Source organism: Callorhinchus milii, unplaced genomic scaffold, assembly GCF_018977255.1.
Source record: "Callorhinchus milii isolate IMCB2004 unplaced genomic scaffold, IMCB_Cmil_1.0 Scaffold1, whole genome shotgun sequence".
NCBI classification, from domain to species: domain Eukaryota; kingdom Metazoa; phylum Chordata; class Chondrichthyes; order Chimaeriformes; family Callorhinchidae; genus Callorhinchus; species Callorhinchus milii.
The window spans coordinates 8,268,772-8,285,033 of NW_024704742.1; the positions used below are offsets into that span (position 1 = coordinate 8,268,772).

The window sequence follows — 16,262 nt, forward strand, 5'->3', positions numbered from 1 at the left end:
GGCAAGTTTCCTTACTCCACACCCCTAATAATAATCCCTCCAAAAAACAAAACAATAACAAATTGGTAATTTTCAATCCACAACTATTTGTGGGACACTGCTGTGCACAATTGGCTGCCTCGTTTCACCCACAAATATAATACAGTCAATCCACTTTACAGCATATTCTGTGAAGCGCTTTGAGACGTCTAGAAGATGTGAAAAGTGCTATATAAAATGCAAGGATTATTATTATTACTATAGAGAATTCCGGAGTATCGGGGTGGAGTGGCTGAAAGCACGGCTGTCCCTGGTGAGCAAATGGAACGAGCGAGGTACAGAAGGACTGAGCTGCCTGAACTAAGTGGGTGGTGGAGTGGGGGAGTAAGCAGGTTGGAGAAGTAGGGAGGTGCCAGTGAATGAAGCGATTTATATGTGAAGTCTGAGGATCTTAAAATCGATCTGTTCTGCAATAAGCCCTTATATTAAAAAGTAATAATAATGTCACTCAATCCATGACTGTTTTTGTGGGACACTGTTGTGCGCAATAGGCTGCCGTGTTTTGCCCACAAAATATAGTGAATTCACTTCACAGTATATTCTGTGAAGCGCTTTGAGACTGTGATCGGTGGGGGACTGTGATCGATGGGGGACTATGATCAGTGTGGGACAGTGATCATAGAATCATAGAATTATTAACACAGGAGGCCATTTGGCCCATCATGTCTGTGGCGGCTCTTTGAAGAGCTGTCCAATTCAATCCCACTTCCCCGCTCTCTCCTCATAGCCCTGCAAACTTGTCCTACCCAAATAATTATCTACTTCTCTCTTAAAAGTTTTTATCGACTCGGCTTCCACCACCCTTTGAGGCAATGCATTCCAGATCTGAACACAAGCCATCAGTGAGTGGCCGGGATCCATGAGTGGCCGGGATCAGTGTGGGACCGCGATCAGTGTGGGACTGCGATCAGTGTGGGACCGCGATCAGTGTGGGACCGCAATCAGTGAGTGACTGCATCAGGTTGGGACTGCGTCAGGGTGGGACTGCGATCAGTGAGTGACTGTGATCAGTGTGGGACTGCTATCAGTGAGTGACTATGATGAAAAAATAGTATATATAAATCACAGATTCAAAATAGTATCTAAAAGAAGCAGAGGGGAGGTGAGAAGAAATGTTTTCACGCAGCGAGCTGTTCGAATCTGGAATGCATTGCCTGAAAGGGTGGTCGAGCCCGATTCGATAACTACTTTTAAAAACGTGGTGGACAGGTATTTGAGGAGCACAGGTTTGCAGGGTTTCTGAGCTTGAGGAGCTTGAGGAGTCACTACACAGCATATGGGAGGCTGAAGAGTTCATGGATCGAACGTTTCAGGAGGTGGTCACCCCACAGCCACAGAGGGTTCAGAAGGAGAATGAGTGGGTGACCACCCGACATGGTAAGAAGTGTGGACAGCCAGTGCAGAAATCCCGAGAGTGGCACTCACAAACCAGTTTGGTGTACTGAATACACAGAATGTGATGATACCTCTGGGGAGAGGAGTCAAAAGCAAATGGATGCACAGGGGTACACAGAGAAAAATGTCAATGCAATTGTCATTGGGGACACAATGGTGAAAGGAGTAGACAAGAGTTTTCGCAACCAAAGAAGTGACTCTCGCATGGTATGTTGCCTTCCTGGTGCCAGGGTTGAAGACATCATGGAATGGGTGCAAAACGTTCTACAGGGGGGAGGGGAACATCCAGCAATCGTGGTCCATGTTGGGATCCATGACGTAGGGAAAAAATGTGCTGAGATCCTACAAGAATAGTATCAGAAGCTCGGGAAAAAGTTAAAGAAGTAGGACCTCAAAGGTGGTGATCTTTGGATTACTCCCAGTGTCTTATGTGAGTATCAAAACAGCAGGATCAAACACATGAATGGATGGCTGGAGAAATGGTGCAGAAAGGAGGGCTTCAGGTTCCTGGAACATTGGGATTAGTTCTGGGGCAGGTGGGACCTGCACAAGGTCGATAGGTTACACCTGAACAAAGCTGGGTCCAGTGTCCTTGTAGTGGAGGTTAACTAGTGCTGTGCGGAAAGGTTTAAACGTTCGAGTAATAATAGCAATGCAATAAGGAGTATTATCCAGAAAAAGGAGAGATTAAACGGGGGAGAAATGCAGAGCAGAATAAGTTGGTCTTGGAGTGTGCGTAAATGCACAGAGTATGAAGAATAAGGTTAGTGAGCTGCAGGCTCAAGTTGCCACAGGAGGTTATAACTCTATCTCCTCCTCTTCACAAGGAAGAGATAACTTTCTGAAATAGTATGTTTCCAGCCCAATGAGGAAGGAAGCAGTGCTGGATCTAGTTCTGGGGAATGAAGTGGGGCAGGTGGAGCAGGCTTCAGTAGGAGAGCATCTGGACAACAGCGATTACAACATCATTCGGATCAGAGTACTTATGGAAAGGGACAAGGAACAATCAAAGGTGAAGATGCTCCACTTGAAGAGGGCTAATTTCAGTGAGTTAAAAAGGAACCTAGCCAAGGTGGACTGTAAAGAAAGATTGGCAGGTAAAACAGCTAATGAGCAATGGGAAGTGTTCAAGGAGGAGATAGTTCGGGGACAGAACAAATACATTCCCCCAAAGGGGAAAGGTCGGGCATCCAAACCTCTCCGGATGCATAAGGAAATTTGGGTTAAAATAAAACAGAAAAAGAGGGCTTTTGATAAATGTCAGGTCAAAAATACAGAAGGTAATCAAATAGAACATAGAAAGTACAGAGGAGAAATGAAAAACGAAAAAGAGGGTCAAAGAGATTGTATGAGAAAACATTAGCGAGCAACATAAAAGGGAACCCTAAGGTATTTTATAAGCATATAAAGAATAAAAGGTTAGTCAAAGTTGGGTCCAATTAGGGACCAATGAGGAAATCTTCTTGTGGAGGCAAAGGGATTGGCTGACGTCCTGAATGAGTACTTTGCACCTGTCTTCACAAAAGAAGAGGGTGCAGCCAATGCCATGGTATCAACAACAGCAAGATTAAATTTGTAAAGCGCCTTTCGTTTCAGGAGGACATCCCAAAGCGCTGGAGAGAGGATAGAGAAATTGGATAAGATAAAAATAAACCGGGGAAAGTACTAAAACGGTTGACGGTGCTCAAGGTAGATAAGTCATCCGGTCCGGATGGGATGCATCCTAAGTTAGCACTGTGGGGAGGAAGGGTGGAAATAGCGGAGGCTCTGGTCACAATCTTTCAAACCTCCTTGGACACCGGGGTGGTGTCAGAGGACTGGAGGGTTGCAAATGTTACTCCCCTGTACAAAAAGGGGCAGAAGAATAAACGCAGAAGCTACAGGCCAGTCAGCCCAACGTCAGTCGTGGAGAAACTTCTAGCGACTATAATCTGGGACAAAATAAATTTTCACTGATAAGTTTTTTTGGTGAAGTAACGGAGATGGTGGATGAAGATAATGCAGTTGATGTAGTTTATATGGATTTTCAAAAAATGTTTGATGAAGTGTCACATAAGAGATTTGTAAGCAAAATAGAAGCCCACGGTATTAAAGGGACAGTGGCAGCGGATACAGAACTGGCTGGGAGACAGAAAACAGAGAGTGGTGGTGAACAGTTATTTTTGTGACCGGAGGGAAGTGTGCAGTGGTGTCCCCCAGGGTCAGCATTGGGACCACTGCTGTTTTTAATCTATATAAATGACCTGGACGTGGGTATAGGGAGATCAATATCCAAGTTTGCAGATGATACTAAGCTAGGAACAGTAGTAAATGGTGAGATAGTGGCAGACCGTAAGAAGACATAGACTGACTGGTAACATGGGCAGACACGTGGCAGATGAAGTTTAATGTGGAGAAATGCGGAGTGATGCATTTGGGGAGGAAGAATGAGGAGAGGCAATATAAGCTGATGGTACAATCTTAAAGGGGGGGAAGGAACAGAAGACCTGGGGTTCATATAAGTAAATATTTGAAGGTGGCAGGACAGGTAGATAAAGCTGTTAAAAAAGCATACAGGTGCAAAGGAGATTTACTAGGATGGTACTAGGAATGAGGGACTTCAGTTATTAGGATAGGCTAGAGAAGCCGGGATTATTCTCCTTGGAGGAGAGGTTAAGAGTGGACTGAATAGAATTTTTTAAAATTATGCAGGGATTCGATAGGGTGAAGAAACTATTCAAATTGGGGGTTGGGTCGGTAACCCGAAGACACTGATTTAAAATAGTTGTTAAACGAAACATTGGGGAGATGAGGAGAAATTTTTTCATACGAGTTGTTCAGATCTGGAATGCATTGTGTGAAAGGGTAGTGGAACCAGATTCGATAACAACTTTTAGGAGAGAATTAGATAATTATTTGGGGAGGACACGTTTGCAGGGCTATGGAGAGAGAATGGGGGGGTGGGATTGATTTTGATAGCTCTTTTAAGAGAGCCGGCACAGACACAACAGACCAAATGACCTCCTTCTGCGCTGTATAATTCTATGATTCTATGATTAGTGTGTGACTATGATCAGTGTTTAGTTCAGTGATTGTAATGAATGACTAATATGTGGCAGTAGTGTGTGGCTCAGTGTTAGTGTGTTATTGCTGTGCTGTACCTGAAGTGTTCCCTGTTACAGCTAGCTCTGGTGTAGTTGTGTCAGCTCTCCTGTCTGTTAAAAAGAGAAGCAGAAATGCCATTGTCTATATGGCTGACAAGAGTCTGAGAGAGAAAATCAGAGGGTGTGGTGGGTGGTTTGTGCCATAGCCAAGCCCTAACCTAATCTCTCTGGGTGAGAATCAGCTGCTATGCCCAACACAAGCTCTCATGTTTGGTCTACTTACATAATTCCAGTCACATTTACACTGCACCACAATTGACACTTATACTGACCACCACTGACATACTAGGAGGCTGAAAGCCAAAGCCATAATGCGTAGGGTGGTCCTAGCTGGATAAGCAGCGGGAAAGCTTGCCAGACAGCGATATCAATGACAAGCTATGTAGTTTTAACTAGTTAGACTCCAGCAGTTACTACAACGCACTCTGGGGTCCGTCCCCAAGCCTTGGCTCTTGCCAAACTGCGCCTAATACTCTCCAGGATTCGGTAAGCAGGATGCATCCCTCTACGGAGAGAGTGCCAATTCCATTCCAACAATCTATCTCTGGGATTTTCATGTGCAGGTGGGATGAATGGAAATCTCAGATTGGTTGGATACTCTTGAGCACGGTGATGAGTTTCTGCATGTGTCAGACATCCAGCTGACTGCAAAAAAAAATTAAACATTGACATTTATACTGCACCACCATTTGTCCAAAATTATGAGTGTTTTGATAAAGAGTAATAGGGAGAAACTATTTCCTCTGGCGGGTGGATCGGGGGAATGGGTCGGAATGGATCAGCACAGGCACATGCTGTAAGATTCCATGATTCTATGAATTGACATTTATACATGTGGAAAGCCCTTCTCAGAGAACTTGAGCTGCTGACTTTGTGCTTTGTCACCGACCACCCCAGCTTCTTTAGCTCCGTCACAGAATGGATCAATGTCAAGTTCCTCACATTCCAACAATGCCCTAGGACCTCCCTCATCTGCTTACAATACAGTCCTCAACCTGTCCCCTCCACTCAGCTGGCTCCAGCCGTCTGCATGTGCCCCGATGCCACCGTTCCACCATCTGGTAACTGCTTTCAGCCACTACGCCCCAAACCTCAGGAACTCCCTGTTTCAATCCCTCCACTAGCCCCCTCTTTACCCGTTTTCAGATCCCACCTGAAGACTCTTTGATGGTTGGGTCACCACGCCTCTCTCCCTGGCTCAGCGTCAAACTCCACCATTGTTTAGCGCTCCAAGATCCTACTCTGCTTGAAGGGTACTATATCAATCAACTGATTGTATCTCATAACTACATCTTGTAATCACTGACTGCTTTGCCAGTGGGGATAGCTTCTCCCTATTCACTCTGTTAAACCCTCACCATTGTGTCCACCTCTATCAGCTCCTTTCAACCTTCTCAGATCCAGTGAAAACAGACCCAACTTCCCTAATCTCTCCTCATCACTAAAGCGTCTCATCCCTGGGATCATTCTCATTATAGGGTATCAGGAGTTGCATGAAATGTTCGTAAGAATATTATGTCCTATCCTCCATAGGCTGCAGATCATCCAGAAAGATAATTGGCAAAATAACTAGAGGGGAGATGAAGAAACATTTTTTTACCCAGAGAGTTGTTATGGTCTGGAATGCACTGCCTGAAAGGGGAGTGGAAACAGATTCAATAACAACTTTCAAAAGGGAATTGGATAGGTACTTAAAAAGAAAATATTTGCAGAATTATAAGGTAAGAGCGGGGCAGTGGGATTAGTTGGATAGCTCTTTCAAAGAATGGCCTTCTTTCTGTCCTGTAAGATTCTATGATGCTATGCTCACCATCTCCCAGCCTGGTAATGGGTGCTTTATGATTGATTTCTGTTGTAGCTGATGTTCTGGATATCACTTCTGAAGGATCAGTTCTTAACTCTTCTGCTGTATTAAGAAAGAAATATTAAATAATAAGCCTTGCATTTGGTATATAATAATAATAATCCTTGCATTTGATATAGCGCTTTTCACGTCGGGAGGATGTCCCAAAGCGCTTCACAGAACACACTGTAAAGTGAATTGACTGTATATTTGTGGGCGAACGCGGCAGCCAATTGCGCACAGCAATGTCCCACAAACAGTCGTAGATTGAAAATGACCAATTTATTATTGTTTTTGGTTTTGGAGGGATTATTATTAGGCTCTGTGTGGAGTAAGGAAACTTGCCCAAGGTTTTGCCCTCTGCCTGGAATTGAACTCAGGTCTCTCACTTGCAAAGTGAGTGCTCTAACCACTGAGCTACAGGACTCCAGTGCCTTATTGCATCTTCTAGACGTCTTAAAGCGCTTCACAGAATATACTGTAAAGTGAACTGACTGTGTATGTTTTGTGGCAGAAACACAGCAGCCAATTGCACACAGCAGTGTCCCACAAACAATCGTGGATTGAGTAACTAGTTTATTATTATTATTGTTTTGAAGGCAAAAGTGATCCGTCAATCGACTAACAAGTGGGTTCCTACTTACTACTAGGTAAACAAGAGTTGTGTGGAGTAAGGTGACTTGCCCAACATTATGCCCTGCCCAGGAATCAAACCCAGGTCCTCTCGCTTGCAAGGCGAGTGCTCTAACCATTAAACTACAAGACTCCATTAAACAAACCAAATAAGCATGGAATACACACACTCCAGTTAGCACACCATCTAAAACATTTTGTTTTGATCAGCCTGGTGTCTAGAATGGAATGTACCCTCTCCCCGAAGGAACACACCCTAATTCTGCATAGGTTGGAAAGAGCTGTCTACAGAATGTGCTGAAATTGAACTAGCTAAAAACCCCAAAGCTTGCCATTGAGAACACAATCTACCAAGTTTTCCCGCTACTTGTCCAGCTAGGACCGAGTTGTTCATTTGATACCTTAGCATGGGTTTGAGTCTCACGAGGTAGATGGCAGATACCAAGAACTCCCTGTGAGCTTCTGGGGAAACACTCAGCATGAAATGAGAGGATTGTCACTCGTGGAGCCCTGTAATGTTGTGGTTAGTGCACTTGCCTGGCAAGCGAGAGGACCTGGGTTTGATTCCCGGCAGGGCGAAACGTTAAGCAAGTTTCCGTAACCTACATGCCTCTGTTTACCTAGCAGTAAGTAGGAACCCAGTTGTCTATTGGCAGATCACTTTTCTGGGGGTAATAATCCCTTCAAAACAATAATAATAATAATTTGGCCACTCAATCCGTCCATGGCTGCTGCATTTCGCCCACAAAATATACAGTGAATTCTACTTTACTGTATACTGTGTGAAGTGCTTTGAGACGTCTCAAAGACGTGATAAGGCAATATATCAAAGGCAAGGATTATTATTATCTTTTCTACCATACATAACTTTTTTGTAGATAAATTCAGATTGCTGAATACAGAGGAACCAAAATCAGACTGAACTGAAGAATTGTGAACAATGCAAAGCTGCGCCAGTGACATTCTACCTTACCTGGCCACTCAGGGAACAGGAACCCATTGCTGCCTGATCCCTCTAAGGTGCAGTTAGGCAGAGCCCAGCCAGGATCACAGTGACACCGGTCATTGTTGTTACACACCTAGAATAATAGAATAAAACACAGAGGTCGCTTCATACCCCGGCCATGAAACTCCCAGCTCTACGGAGGAAGAGAGGTCCCTCAGCTCTGCAACAACAACAAATTACATTTATGTAGTGCCTGGCCATGAATATAATAATCATCCTTGCATTTCATGTAGCGCCTTATCATGACTTCGAGACATCTCAAACGCTTCACAGAAGGTACTGTACCACTGTTGACTGCATATTTGTGAACGAAACGCAGCAGCCAATTGCGCATCAACATTCATGGATTGAGTGCCCACATAAGAATATATATTTTTAAAAATTGTTTCTTTTGAAGGGAGTATTACCCCTGGAAAAGCGTTCAGTCAAAGGACTAGCAAACGGGTTCCTAGTCACTGCTAGGTAAAGGGGGGGGTGGAATGAAAGGGGGGGCAACGGGGAGCAGAGTGTAAGGGGGCGCGGAGTACAAGGGGGGGACAGAGTACAAGGGAGGTATGGAGGGCAAACGGGGTACGGAGGGCAAAGGGGGTGGAAGACATGGGAAGCGGAGGGCAAGGGGGTGGAGGACAAATAGGGGTAGAGGGCAAGATGGGGCAGAGGGTGAGGGAGTGTGGAGGGCAAATGGCGTGGAGGGCAAGATGGGGGAAGGCAAGGTGGGCAGAGGTCAAGAGGGGCGAAGGGCAAGGGAGGCAGAAGACAAGGGGGTTGGAGGGCATGAATGTAGAAGGCAAGGGTGGGTGGAGGGCAAGGGGGGGTGGAGGGCAAGGGGTGGTGGAGGGCAAGGGGGGTGGAGGGCAAGGGGTGGTGGAGGTAGGAAGAAGATCGAAGGCTCAGTCGAAGAGGAAGTTCTTGAGAAGAGTTTTCAGGGAAGAAGCAAGGGATAGGGTGAGGTGGAGGATTGCATTACAGAGGGTGGGGGCACAAAGGCAGAAGGCCTGACCTCTGATGTTGGCGCAGGTAAGGCGGGGGCCATGGAGCAGGCCAGTGGTTGCCCAGTAGGTCAGAGTTAGGGATGAGCAAGACTGTGGAGGGCTTTAAAGGTGAGGACAAGGATCTTGGAGTGCTGTAGCTCAGTGATTATAGCACTCGCCTGGCAAGTGAGAGACCTGGGTTCGATTCCCGGCAGGTCAGGGTGAAACCTTGGGCAAGTTTCCTTACTCCACACGCCTGATAATAATCCCTCAAGAAAAAAATAATAAATTGGTCACTTCAATCCACGACTGTTTGTGGGACACTGCTGTGCGCAAATGGCTGCCACGTTTCGCCCATAAAATAGTCAATTCACTTTACAGAATATTCTGTGAAGCGCTTTGAGACGTATAGAAGACGTGAAAAGCGCTATATCAAATGCAAGGATTATTATTATTGAACTCTATCCTCTGGGGGATGGGGATCCAGAGAACCGAGCAATGATGGGGATGATGGGGTCACGGATCCTGGTGCAGAAGAGGACACAAGCTGCCGAATTCTGAATAATCTGCAGCTTGTGGAGGGAAGAGCTGGGGAGGCCTAGTTAACATAGTCGAGCCTGAGCGCAATGAAAACATGGATGAGGGTCTTGGAGGCCTGGGGTGAGAGGTAGTGGCAGAGACAGGCAATGTTGTAGAGGTAGGGAAGGAGAATGGGTCAGGGCATGGATGTGGGGTTTGAATCACAACTGAGGGACTGCTTGACTCGCTGAGATGGAGAGTGCATCCATCCATGGATAGTGTTGCTGTCAGTGCTTGAGGCGTGGAGCTGCTGACAGGAGCTCAGGTACAAAATCTTGAATGTCCAGCACCTTTGGACCTTCTCCTGATATGAAAGGTGCTGGATAAACATAATTTGTTGTTGTCGCTCAGCTCTTCAGAGGAAGAGACGTATCTCAGCTCTAGTGCTCAGCTATGTCTCAGTACTCACCCCATGGCCGCTGCAGTAAGCATGGCACTTGTTCACACTGAACACCCTGACATTGCGACACATACCTTTGAAGCACACCTGAGGAAAGAGATACAGTGATTACAGATTGTGTGGATTCAGACAGACAAGGTGATTGCATGGAGTATTTACTTAGTGTGTCTCATCAATAGCCTGGCTACAATCAGGAATTTGCCACAAAGGGAAGTTACAAGAATGTGAGGATCAGCTCATTGCGAAGCCTGAATCTGTAACCGATACAGAACGTTGTCATTACAACTTGCATTTATAGCGACCTTCACGCAGATAGTCCAGGGAGGTGCAAGGGCAGGAAGGGATTTGAAAATGAGTGAGAGGATCTTGAAATTGATCAGTTCAGTAATTGGGAGGCAGTGGAGCCTGGCGAGGACTGGTGTGATGGGGGTACGGAGATTTACCTTTGCTGAACCGCAAGGTGTACCAGATGCCACCATATCAATGCCTTCAATGTCGCCCATGAAATAGGTTCCATGGCACTGAAAGTTCTTGCCTGTATTAGAAAAACGAGATACCACGGATACTGATCTTCCCCCAAGAATTAGTGATGCTCCTCTTTTACTGCACTGAAGTTTGCCACATTTCACATCTCTGCAGGAAAATTGCAAATAATAGGTTTTAATAGAGAAAATATGGAGAAATTGTTTCCACTGGCAGGTGGGTTGGTAACCAGAGGAACCAGTTTTAAGATAATTGGCAAAAGAACCAGCGGGGAGATGAGGGGAAATGCAGAGCTCCCGGGTAAGAGCAGGGGAGTGGGACTAGTTGGGGTAAGAACAGAGGAGTGTGGCTAGTTGGGGTACGAGTGGGGGAATGGGACTAATTGGGGTAAGTGGGGGGAGAGTGAGCCTAGTTAGGGCAAGAGCCGGGGGAATGGGACTAGTTGGTAGTTCTTTCAAAGAGCTAGCACAAGCACGATGGGCTGAATGCCCTCCTTTTGTGCTGTAAGATAATAATCCTTGCATTTGATATAGCGCCTTATATATTATTATCTTCAACCATGCCTTCCCCTCCCCTCCCTTCTCCCCCTGACCCCAACTCGGGGCTGACACTCTGTCCAGTGCCTTGGGACGTGCTCCCGACATGAAAGCGCTATGCAAATGCAATCTTGTTGATGTTACCATGTCTTCAAGGTGTCTCAAAGTGCTTCACAGAATATACAGCGTTTACCCTAGACTATGCATTTAGGTTAAAAACATGTTCACGATGAGTAGAGTTTCTGAGGATGTGAACAGCACATGTGACATTGATAATTTATACCTTTTCTCCCTTAATTAATGTAATTAATGCCCATATTGGTGGTAAGGCAACAACAATTTCCACTCATCGTGGAGTTCTGTAGCTCAGTGGTTAAAGCAGCTTCCCTCACAAGCGAAAGGACCGGAGTTCGATTCCCGGGCAGGGCGAAATCTTAGGCAAGTTTCCTTACTCCACACTCCTCTGTTTAACTAGCAGTAAATAGGAACCTGATTGTTAGTCGATTGGCCAATCGCTTTTCCGGGGGTAGCAATCCCTTCCAAAGAAAATATTTTTAAAAATTTGGTCAACTGCTGTGCGCAATTGGCTGCCGTGTTTTGCCCATAAAATACACAGTGAATTCACTTTATAGTATATTCTGTGAAGCTCGTTGAGATGTCTCGAAGATGTGATAAGGTACTGTATTAAATGCAAAAATTATTATTATATCTACGGTTTACAAAGCCCAATATCTATTCAGTGATGCCACTACAGACGACACCTCTTCTCACACTCACTTTATTGGGCAGCTCACAAAGGAACCATCATCCTTTCGCCCACAGTTTCCAAACTTGTTTCCTAATTTGTTCATGTACCAGTAGCAAATGAGGGGACTGGGAGTAGCATCTAAAGAGAGAGAAAGGAAGTAACTGGAGGAGAAACGAGTTACAGAGCAACATTTATATGGCGTCCTTCATCCCGTGCGCGTGTGCCCCTCAGTGTGCGTGCCCCTGAGTGTGCGCGCGCGCGCGCCCCTCAGTGCATGTATGTGTCTCTCACTGTGGGTTGGATACTCACTAGGTCCCCAGATATCCCTGCACTGGCTTTGCAGTGTGCGGCAGGCTCCATTGTAGCAGTAAGCATTTCCGTTGTCGCACGGATAAAAGTTCTTTTTGTACTGGTTGGTGGGACAGTGGGCCGAGGTTCCAGTGCAATACTCGGGGAAATCACACTCGCTGATTGGCTCCCTGCACACTCTGCGAGCTTTCACAAACTGTAAGCCGGGTTACACACACAATCACTAAATGCCATATTCACATATCAACGTGCAATGAGGTAAAACGTGCCTTTTTTACCAGTCCTCGCCAGGCTCCACTGTCATCAAATGTAACGATCTCAAGATCCTCACTCGTTTTCAAATCACTTCATGCCCTCGCATCTCCCTACCTCTCCAACCTGCTTACCCCCACTCCACCACCGCTGCCTCCGCCCAACTGGCTCCGGCCTCTTACTTGTCCCTCGTCCCATTTGCTCCCCACTCAGCGGCCATGCTTTCAGCCGCTATACCCCAAAATTCTGGAACGTGCTCCCTCAATCCCTCCGTCTTGCTCCTTCCCCTCCTTCTGTAGGGCCAGCAGTGAGGGGTACACAGGGCCAGCAGTGAGGGGTACACAGGGCCAGCAGTCAGGGGTACACAGGGCCAGCAGTCAGGGGTACACAGGTACAGCAGTGAGCGGTTCACACGGACAGCAGTGAGCGGTACACAGGGACAGCAGTGAACGGTACACAGGGACAGCAGTGAGCGGTACACAGGGACAGCAGTGAGCGGTACACAGCAATGAGCGGTACACAGAGACAGCAGTGAGGGGTACATAGGGACAGCAGTGAGCAGGGACAGCAGTGAGCGGTACACAGGGACAGCAGTGAGCAGGGACAGCAGTGAGCGGTACACAGGGACAGCAGTGAGCAGGGACAGCAGTGAGCGGTACACAGAGACGGCAGTGAGCAGGGGCAGCAGTGAGAGGTACACAGGGACAGCAGTGAGGGGTACATAGGGACAGCAGTGAGCAGGGAGAGCAGTGAGCGGGGAGAGCAGTGAGCGGGGTCTCTGGGCACATGTGTGTAGCACGGGAGGAGACAGAGAATTGTAAGAAAAGCTTACTTTGCAGTTTTTACAGCACACGTCATTTGAGGCACATTTTGCCCCAGGCCAGAGCTGACAAATAGCTGCCACACAGCAGGGATCGGTACATTCCTAAGGTATGAGCAGGAGATTGTTAGACACACACACATCCACAGGAACAGCCTTTCAATCAGTACTCAAAGCATGTGTCATCCTTGCTCACTTGGTAGAGTTCTCTCTCACTTCTGAGTCAGATCAAGATCCTCACTGACCTACAAATCACCTCCCTACCTCCCCAACCTGCTTATGGCCATTCCCCTTCGCTCAGCCAGCTCGGGATCACTGGGGGTGCCCACATGCTTCCAGACACTATAATAGTCCTTGCATTTGATATAGCGCCTTATCACATCTTCGAGACAACAACAACAAATTACATTTGTATAGCGCCGAAAAGACCTCCCAGCGTGCTGGACAGTCAGAGTTTTTTGGACCTGAGCTTGAGAGTTGGGGCCAGGAGGGTTGGAGGGCAGGCGGGTTGGGGGTAAGAGAGTGGCCAAAGGCACGGTCGAAGAGGAAGGTCTTTAGATGAGACTTGAAGGAGGCTAGAAAGGCGTTGAGCTGGAGAGATTGCGGGATAGATTTCTAGAGTGTGGGGGAAAAGATGCTGAATGCCTGACCACCGATGGTGGGGTGGGAAGCGCGGGGGACCTGGAATAGCCTGTCCGCCGAGTGGAGGGAGTGGACAGGCTGATATGGGGTTAGGAGGTCGGATAGGTAGGGGGGAGCAAGACCGGGAAGGTGAAAACTATAGTTTTGTACTCGATTTTCTGAGGAATAGGGACCCAGTGAATTCGGTGAAGAACGGTGGTGATTGGTTCACAAAGCCTGGTTTGGGGGAGGACACGAGCTGCAGAGTTCTGAACAATCTGTGAAGGGAACAGTTGGGAAGTCCAGCGAGCAGGCAGTTGGCGTAGTCAAGCTGAGCGTGATGAAAGCAAGGATCAGGTCTCAGCGGCCTGCGGTGAGAGGCAGTGGTGGGCAATGTTGTGGAGGTGGGGAAAAGCGGAAAGGGAAGTTTTTTTTTAGGGTAGGCTGTCTTTAGGGGGACGGTACAGTGCCAGTGGACAGGGAGAGGTTAAACAAGGTCTGTTAGTGGGGGAGGGGGGCAAGGAGGTGGAGTTGGGAGGTTAGGAGAGGGAAGTCATGGAACCAGATGGTGGGTTTCATACGGAAAATGATGGAGGTGAGCGAAGAGGGAGAGACAGGGTCAAAAGTGGGGAGGGAGGGATGGGGTGAACAAGAGGTGGGAACTGGGTGGCGGTAGAGGGCGTAGAGGCAACAGAGCGCATCGCCTCGTCTTTGGACTCGAGAAAATCCATCGTCTCAAAGTGTTTCACAGTGCTGAAATCAGAGAGTGACTAATTCCCACAGACACACACCCGGCCTACCTCAGGCTTTCCACAGTCACACTCTTCCCCTGGATCCACATATAAGTTTCCACATTTTCCTCGCACCAGCAATTCAGGGTCCGGCAGGTTAAACAGGCACATCCCAACACCTCGAGCCAGGCTGCGCTGCAGACTATCTCTGCTGCAGCTGCTGAAAACTTGTGGTGGTTGAAGACTAAAAGAAGGCATTGAGGCAGTTAGAGACAAAGGAGCTGCTCGTGAATGCATTGTTAGCGATGAACTGGTTCCCCAATGCCAGATGCCCGTGTGGGGCTGTCTGGCCTGGGATGTCCGCCCGAGGTGAAAGGCACTATACAAATGTAATTCACCACCCGCAAACTCACACTGCCCACATACTCACCCATATTAAACTCCGTACCCCCATCACAGCAGTTCTATCACTGAATGGGTTGATTTCAAGGTCCTCACATTCATTTTCACATTCCTGGCATATCCCTATCTCTCCAAACTGCTTCCCCACCATCCGCTGCCTCTGCTCGACTGGCTCCGACCTCCTGCATATCCCTTGTGACCTCCATTCCACCATTGGTGGCCGTGGGTTCAGCCACTATGCCAGAAAACTCTGGAACACTCTTAATCTATCCCTCCACCTTTCCCCATAGTTCCCCATCTTCAGATTGCTCCGGAAGACTTTCCTCTTTGACCTAACCTACGGTCACCTCCCCCGCCCTCCAGCTCAGTGTTGTGCTCCGTCACTGTCAAGTGCTCTGGGACGCTACACAGCATGAGGGATGCTTTGTAAATATAAGTTATTGTTGTCATTTGTTGTTGTTTTTGTTGGTCTGGACTTCCATCACAGTGCTCTCTCCTTCTTCCACCCTCAGAGGATAGTGAAGTCCTGCAGCTGAGTGGTTAGAGCACTCGCCTTGCGAGAGGATACACCAATCAACAACAACAAATTATACTTGTATAGCGCCTTTCACGTAGGAAAGATTTCCCAGGCCGCTGTATAGTCAGTGGGTTTTCAGACCCAAGATATGAGTTAAGGTCAGGAGAGGTGGAGGTCAGGGGGAGGGGGGATGGGTGGGAGGATGGCCAAAGGCACGGTTGAAAAGGAACTTCTTTAGATGAGACTTGAAGGAGGCAAGAGATGGGGTGAGGCAGAGAGATTGCGGGATAGAGTTCCAGAGTGTGAGGCAGAGATGCTGAATGCTTGACCACCAATGGTGGGGCAGGAAGTGCGGGGGACCGGAAGCAGGCGGATGTCGCCGAGCGGAAGGAGCAGACAGGCTGGTATGTAGTTAGGAGGTCTGAGAAATAGGGGGAGCAAGACCAACGAGGACTTTGATGATGAGTACAAGGGTTTTGTACTCAATTCTCTGAGGCATAGGGAGCCAGTGAAGCCGGGCAAGAATGGGGATGATAGGGCTTGTGGAGCCTGGTGCGGGAGAGGACACGAGCTGCAGAGTTCTGAATAATCTGCAGAGTTGAGAAGACCAGCGAGCAGGCGGTTGGCATTGATAACATGACTGTTGACAACAACAGCAATCGACTAAGTTAATTAAGGGTTCCTAGTTATTGCGAGGTAAACAGAGTGTGGAGCAAGGAAATTTACCAAAGGTTTTGCCCTGTCCCACCCGGGAATTGAATGCAGATGGGCAAGGAGATGTTGGCAAGAGCCGAGGTGGATGGATTCCATCTTGCTCAGCTGATCTGAAGGTTA

General features: G+C 47.5%; 1 protein-coding gene across 4 annotated transcripts in view; it reads right to left on the reverse strand.

Annotated features, from left to right (window-relative positions):
* Positions 1–16,262, reverse strand: part of LOC103191114 (disintegrin and metalloproteinase domain-containing protein 12) — a 52,498-nt gene that overhangs the window by 14,520 nt on the left and 21,716 nt on the right. For 3 of the 4 annotated variants that reach the window (XM_042339705.1, XM_042339715.1, XM_042339723.1), the window contains 9 exons: positions 14,579–14,753; positions 13,170–13,262; positions 12,086–12,281; positions 11,806–11,914; positions 10,453–10,642; positions 10,019–10,096; positions 8,027–8,132; positions 6,388–6,483; positions 4,575–4,628 (listed from right to left, as the gene is read on the reverse strand). In XM_042339705.1, coding sequence (XP_042195639.1) covers positions 4,575–4,628; positions 6,388–6,483; positions 8,027–8,132; positions 10,019–10,096; positions 10,453–10,642; positions 11,806–11,914; positions 12,086–12,281; positions 13,170–13,262; positions 14,579–14,753 — 1,097 coding nt within the window. The remainder of the gene's footprint in view (positions 1–4,574; positions 4,629–6,387; positions 6,484–8,026; positions 8,133–10,018; positions 10,097–10,452; positions 10,643–11,805; positions 11,915–12,085; positions 12,282–13,169; positions 13,263–14,578; positions 14,754–16,262) is intronic. The other variant, XM_042339710.1, reaches the window with a different exon arrangement.